The following is a 7,695-nucleotide window of genomic DNA, read 5'->3' on the forward strand; positions in this document are numbered from 1 at the left end:
GCACTGGAATAAAAAGAGAGTTGTCAGGGATTTCCTGTCAGCAGACTCTATGAATATCAAGACTTTATTACCAGGGGATTATGTGGATTATTTCCTGTAGCCAATTTGGCAGGTTTTCTAACAACCTGGTGTATGTTTACCTTGGCCCACATGGGATTCAGCTGATGCCGAAATGCAGGGAGCATAATGCAATAAATGACAAACTGCATTAGAGGAAAATATGGGAGGGGTCATTCAAATCAGCATAAAACGGAGTCGTTTTATCATTATTTGAATTTGCTTCCTTTAGTAGTGGCACCTTGCTTGTGGATGGAGCTAAAAATGTGTATAAAAATGTGGGATGGTGGATTACCATCAGCTCTTACACAGCCTGAATCATCATGCTTTTTTTTCTTAGAAGTGGAAATGCTTCATGTGTGACTATAACAGACAGATCATGAAAACTATAGCTCACAAAATAAAAGGATAAGTCATGCAACTTTTTATTAAAATGTTTTGATAAGGTCATTTTGCAACACATGATAAATGGCGGTTGCAAAAAAACCCTACAACTTGTAAGATGTCATGATTTTAATCACATTTGAAGCTGTTTTACATCAACTTTGATTAAGGGGGTTCTGGACGCTTACGTCATTTTTTTTTTTTTCTAGTATTCCTAACAGCACCCTGATCTGTGGGAAAAATAGAATAAAATAAATAAATAAGGACTGTGAAAAGGGGGCGTAGTGTGAAAATGTTCTGCGTGGTGTGAATTCACACAAACACTATCACATCAGCAGTAAAACATGTGTAAGGTTCTGCACAGTAGCTGAATTTTCAATAACAGCTACCATGTGAAAGGAGATAAAAAATAAAAGCCCTTTAGGTATTTATTGGAAGATTGAAATAATCACCTTTAAAACAAAAAAGCAATCACATGTATCATTTTTAAGGTACAAAGTTGAAAGAATTAAGAGAAGAGAAATGCCCCCGCATGATTTGAAAAGATATATGGAGAAATTGTCCCCAAAGTTTCACTGGTGGTGTCCCAATGCCAGTCAGCTAAATGACTTGCTAACATCTCAGATTCTGTTAGACTTCATTAACAAAACCGCCAGTCAAATCTATTTTTTAAACGATTCACTGTGAAAAATGCAACATAAAGCTACTAAGATAAAAAGTGACTGAAATCTAACTGAATATTTATTTAGGAAACATTTTCCATTATTTAGTTAAACTGGAATAAATGCATAACTGTGTCACATTTTAAACAAAAGCAGCAAGAGACAGATTAAACTACTCTTTAGTTTGCTCATATTTCTTAAAGTTGATTTAAAAAAATAATAAAAAATAGATAAGCTATGAATTAATACATTAAGATCAGCAGCGATGCTAGGGACTGATCTTACCTTGAATCTGGGTACTTGGTGAGGGTTGCCAGGCTGCTAGTGTACATGTGTCCCCCGACATCGATGTGCACCGGGGCGTTCGCCTTGGTCAGCTGAGCCGGCAGAGGGATCCCCTGAGCGGCCAGAGGAGAGACCGGGGACCGGGTCAGAGACAGCCTTGACATGCTTCTTCCCTCCTGAAAGCAAGTATAGAGAAAAGCCATGGGAATAAAGGTAAAGAAGAAATAAAAAAATCAGCAGAGTGCTCCTAAACAGGGAAGTAGATAGTATCCTTTCTCAATGGTATCAGATCACTTCCATGTCTGTCTGGTCGCATATTTAGCCTGGAAATTATTGCCACCGCTCTAATTAAGTATGTTTGCATCTTTTCATGCAGCACCGCAGGCGAGGATAGGAGGATGCTTATTAGAATCGGGGTGAGAGAGAGAGAGAGAGAGAGAGAGAGAGAGAGAGAGAGAGAGAGAGAGAGAGAGAGAGAGAGAGAGAGAGAAGGAGATAGACAGATAGAAAAAGAGAGGGGGAGAGGGAGACAGGGTGAGGGGGGGAGAGAGGAATGCTAGGTGTCAGCCTCCAGGGGAATAAAATAAACTGCTGCTGCAATATTCTAATTAAAGGTCGCCTTATGTGTTAGACGTGATGCGCCCAGACACACCAACCACCAATCTAAGAGTAAGGAAAGCTCGACGGGGAGGGAGCTTTCAACTTTTCTTCTAACACGCACACGCATCCATTCAGTACACAAAAAGATTAAGATTGTCATGTGTCCGCAGATAGTTTGAGGCACACGGGCCTCATGTATTGCACAAAAACGCATCCGATTTCAGTCGAAAGTCGAAAGTATCATGTTATTTGCAGGCCAAACTATTGTGTATCTACTTGCTGTAGCTCAGTGTCGTTGATTAACCACTAAAATAAAGTACATGGCACTAGAGCCTACTGTATACAGACTGTGGGTGCATATATTTGGGACTGGGGCTTACTGGGAGCACGCCGGAGCACTCCGAGGTCAGTGCAGAGCTGAATTAGATTATCTGATGAAATGATTGACAAAATATTGTCAATTCGATGCGCCGTCATTTGATTCCGCACTGCTTCAGGAGGAGCGGAGGAGGCGTTTATATCCAACCTACTGGTGCGTAATTTGTTTGCCAACAGCGGCAGGTGAACCACAAAACATCAGTGTGGCCACATTTCAGTGTTACTATTATCTGTTACGAAGCATATTGTACATCACAGAGGCTGAGTTTATTTTTTTAAAGGAAAAGTAAACAAAAATATATAGTCAATTGTCTTTAATAATCACAGAATAAAGGTCACCGCTTCTCCACTTTATCACGACTAGTCCGTGCCTACAGGCTCTGGTTGAAATACAGACCTTCCATTCGAGGAAACCTAAAATAATAATATGAGCTTCATAGTACACGTGTGTGTGTTTAAACAGACTGATATAATAAAATCCCAGCTTTCACTAAATTATGTGAACTGATCAGTTTTCCGTTGCACATATGGGCTGTTGCACTGTCATTACTGATAGACGGGAGACCTTTTGCCAAAGTCCAGATCATTCCCGCGGCTCTGAGAGAAATGCCAGTGGGCACACTATGAGACAGGAGACTTTTTTTTATATAGACTTCCTCACAGCAGTATCGTATTCGTTTAATGCGATTACAAGAAGACGGGATTACATTTCAAAACCCAGGAACAGAGAAAAAACTTGGAGAGACTTAAGAAGTTTAGGGCACATACACAAAGACACACACGAACACCCATCGGTCTGTCCCATCGCTGGTATCTTCCTCTTTCCTTATCCACCAATTAAACAATAAATTCCCTACACTGACATACAATGAAGAACAAATGTGGAAAAATAAATATAGAAATCTTCTTACTATCCCGATCACATTCTCATTGATTTCTCTTGTTCCCAACTCTCTTGTTCCCTATCACATACACACAAACTGAGTGACACACGTAGACACACAACACATAAATTCCTTCACAAAAATCACAGCAGCTACAGAGACTCAACTTTCCTTCTTTGAATTGCTTTCTTACTGCTTCCCTTCGCTGACCCCTGCTCAGACATACTGCTGTCGAGCTCACACTTAATGACAGCAACATAAACCCTGACGACCGATCTTTAGAAAAACCACGAAAAAGGACACAGAAATCTCTGAAAAAGAAACGATGCGATACAACACTCCCTCCGCAGGAACACCACAAGCCCCTGCTCTGCCTTTAATCTACCAAATGCTCAACATGGCGTCTTATTGCTGCTGTACAATTAAAAGCATAATCCCGACACGTGTAATTCACTACCCGATTGATAAAACACACACGTGTTAACTATAGGGTACAGTCTGGCAGAAAAGACAGAAAATACACTTTGGTCGAGCAGTAGCCCAATGCAGGACTCTCCAGCACAGTTCAACTGTCCTTCACGAAAACTGTACCTCCTAAGCCTACACTGTGCGTAAAAAACATTGGATTCTGTAATATTAAATTGTCACCCTACCGTTTCAAACATTGTAGGGAGTCCGGAGGAAATCCGTGCCGGCGGTCAGTCCCAGCTGCTGTCCGCGTAACCCCCCAAAATTTTCAAATATTTTCTCAAAATGCCCCCGAGTTTGTCACCGAACTACACCGCCGTCCAGTTCCAGTACCTATACTGCCGCACGGAAAAGCCAAGTATTTTTTCTGTATCCGACACAAAACTGCTTTTAAAAGACGCTAGGTTGTGGCCGGGATCGACTGCAAAGAGTCTCTGTGGCTTTAAAGGCTCAATTGCAAGGCTGGCTCGACCTGTCCTCACCAAGCTTCTTTGTACCAAAGCGCACAGGAAGCGTCCTTACCTTGAACATAGATGAGATGATCTCCTTCCCCTTCTCTGCTCTTATTTGGATACGCGTAAAATGTGCGCTCTTATTGGAATCCTGCTTCGTATTTCGGCTTCTTGTCTGCCTTTTTGCCTAAATGAAACTGCCCCTGTGGTTTGTTATGAGAAGAAGAAAGCCAATAATCCTTCTCTAAATAACAGAGCGGAGCTAAAAAAGAAAAATCTTGCTCCGGGCTGCCCAAGCGCCTCTGGGCCAGGGATTAGGCTACAATTAGCTCAACTACACTCTCTCACCCAGGCAATTTTCTCAAGGAAGAAAACGTGATACCCTCTATTCCCGAAATTATGACTACATAGATATAATAACTTATCTTATTTTTTCCGGCAAAAAGTAGTTGTGATTTCGAGGGGGTAGGAAACCTAACAGGCAACTGTCTGTCGCTCAATAGATTTAGAGCAGCAAAAAGCAGATTTTAATCATTGTCATTTCGTCTGATGTAATAGTTCCCCAGGCTGTCCAGCTAGTAGGATTACATTTCCATCTCCATCTCCAAGCTAAATTTAAAGTTTAAAGCGGGCGGGCTGCCATAGTCCTTTACTCAGGCAACATATAATAAAGACGCAATAACTTGTTGATAAAGTCTCAGCAGGAAAAAATATGTTGAAAATGAAGCGATATCCTTGAACCAATATCTTTCATGCTGTGATTTTTCCCCCGTGTTCCCGCTCTCTATTCCTCTCCCTCTCTCTCTTGCCTTAATGTCTGGAGTTGTAACGCCAAATTTCCTGCAGGCCATTAAAATCAAATGACGTCTATGGACATGCATGCATGCTGCTGCAGAAAGCGCCCTCACAACCTGCCTGCAGCCAAATGCGCCATTTCAATTATAGCGCAGGGCTTAGATGGAGATATCTGCCCAGAACACCCCCCTCTCTACTCTACAATAAAAGGAGGCAGCCTCCAGACTTTTGGAAAATAAGATTGTGCCTGATTATTGTTATTTTTCAACAGAGAAAGACACAATGCAAGTGATGAAGCGCTAAAGTGTTGCGCCACTTCAGCACAAAGTAAAAGGGGGAAGAAGGAGTCAAGCAGGTGCTCACGCCAAGGAGACGATTATTTATTTATTTGCATGTTTGTTTATTTGCGGGTAAATAACTGTGAATAATTGATGCAACATCGAGCCCAGTAATTACTCTGTACCAGAATCGTGAGAGGGGTGTAATATTCGTTTCTTGATATTTGGCGCCAACCAGTGTAGGAACTTATTATTGGTCCACAGGAAATACATCAATTCACTCAGTATTTTGGAGCCTCGTTCATCCCGAATAGTATTAACATTCTTTTTAAGCACATAGATTTCCAAAGCAATATCACTATGATACTCTTCTAACATTTTATTATCTTATATATATATATATAAGATAAGAAATAAGAATATATATATATATATATATATATATATATATATATATATATATATATATATATATATATATATATATATATATATATATGTATGTATGTGTGTGTGTGTGTGTGTGTGTGTGTGTGTGTGTGTGTATAACAAAGCAAGAGAGAGAGAGAGAGAGAGAGAGAGTGAGAGACAGATTTATAGAAAATCGGCATAAAATAACAGATATTTAAATATAAAATTAAAAGGTGCTGGTGATATTTGACAGCAAGCTGATGGATGTGTGAGAATGCGCCTCTCCTTGAAGCAAGTGAAGTCTTTATAATTAGAGAGACCTCAGCGTGCCTCAAGCGCTCCCTTCTTCCCCTCTGGCACAGATTTGTTGCTTCCAGAGGTACAGACTGGAGGGAAAGAGGGATTTTTTTTCTCATTAAAGGAAACAAGCCCGGAGTTAGTTCAATTACATGAAGTATGCAGGGATGTTGTAAATTTAAAGATTTAAATAGCTTACAAAGTGGCCCCGGGTCCCATCAGTTAATTTCCTTAATTTATGGATTTTATCGGTGTCTATGTGGAAGGGAAGAAGTAGGTCATCTTGAGGATTTGCATGCAGCTTTGAGATTTCCCAAATCTAAACATCTGTCCTCCTGACCAGCACATCAGCAAGTGAGAAGACAGACAGGTTTCCATTTCCATTTTCTTAACCGTCCAAAAAAACTGTCCCTACAATTAGTGTTTTTTACTTCGTTAAGGGTTAAAAAATGTAGATCTGATTGTACTATTTGACCCAGGTAATGAGATTATAGATGTTTGGTCTCCCTGATGCAGGCACAGAGCGAGATAACAGCTCTGTTCTAGTTTTCTTTAAAGGATTATTCCACATAATTTCTTCATTATTTTAAATGTTTACTTATGTAAAACTACAAAATGAACATCGATTTTTGCTCAAATCTGAGTCAAGATGTTTATGTCGCAACGTGAAGCATTCAAACTGTATACATCAGTCAAAATTTCAGTCTCCTTCAGACATATGTTATTAATGAAGTATATGAATTAATGCTTGACCCCGAGAAGAATAACTTTGCCTCTAGGTTCAAATGCAAGGTGCTATTACTTATGTTGCCTAAAGTGGCACAGAGGACAATGCTGTGCCTTTCTCCAGCTTTATCACAAGAGGATAAAGCTGGGGAATATATATTTCTACTATATATTAATCACAGCATCAACGGTGTATTGCATGCTTTATGCCTCTGAGGGATAAATTGTACTATATTTTTTTTATTAAAAACTATTTATTCCACCTTCTTTTTTGTGGTACAGACACATGCTTACTCTTTTTTTTTTTTTTTTTTTGCTGTAAGCAGGTCAGATATCTGACACCAATGAATGAGTCTATGCTGGTATTTTTTTTTTAATCTGGAGGATATACTTATTACTCAAATGAAAGATGGAACATGGCACCATCTGCTGGCTAGGTGTAACACTGTGAACAAAGAAATGCATATTGATGAGTTTAATTATTATTAAATCTTTTATTTAAACATGTTGTCTCATTGAGATCACGATATCGTTTTCAACAGAAACCTGTTTATGAAAAACATATTCAATTATGACATCAACTTTTTTTTTTAAAATCCAGCCTCTCCCCCAAAAAACATAGGGTTGGATTTGATACTAGCATTGGGGTCAGAGGATCTCAGAGGATTAAAAAAAGCATGTACAAGGGATCTTAGTGTGGGATATTGCAAATTTTGGTATTGATCTAAAATGAAGCAAATAAAGGGTCAGTACTGCCGATACTGATACTTTTAAGCTATAAAGGCAGCTTATCAAGGGGAGAGCCACGTGTCATGATTCATAAGATGAATCATCAATTTGCAAATTCAGAGCACGCTTGAATGACCACTAATTCAAATTGATTTTTTTACTTTCCCCAATTCTTATTTAACACAGAACACAACTTTCACCTTTTATGCATTTTAAAGCTGAGGTTTTTGGATACTTGGAATGTAAATGTGCCCGTCACTAAATCACTTTGGATCATCTTCTGTTGTTC

At 39.4% G+C, this 7,695-nt stretch overlaps 1 protein-coding gene across 4 annotated transcripts in view; it reads right to left on the reverse strand.

Moving 5' to 3' along the window:
* The window catches only part of kctd15b (potassium channel tetramerization domain containing 15b), a 27,498-nt gene extending 22,384 nt beyond the window's left edge, over positions 1-5,114 (reverse strand). For 2 of the 4 annotated variants that reach the window (XM_085166267.1, XM_085166286.1), the window contains exons 1-2: positions 3,904-4,234; positions 1,389-1,564 (exon numbers count right to left, since the gene is read on the reverse strand). In XM_085166267.1, the coding sequence (XP_085022393.1) occupies positions 1,389-1,564; positions 3,904-3,915 (188 nt within the window). In that variant the 5' untranslated portion in view covers positions 3,916-4,234. The other 2 variants (XM_085166276.1, XM_085166257.1) reach the window with 2 other exon arrangements.
* Between the last annotated feature and the right edge of the window lie 2,581 nt (positions 5,115-7,695).

The sequence above is a fragment of the Neolamprologus multifasciatus genome, chromosome 1 (genome assembly GCF_963576455.1).
Source record: "Neolamprologus multifasciatus chromosome 1, fNeoMul1.2, whole genome shotgun sequence".
NCBI classification, from domain to species: Eukaryota; Metazoa; Chordata; class Actinopteri; order Cichliformes; family Cichlidae; genus Neolamprologus; species Neolamprologus multifasciatus.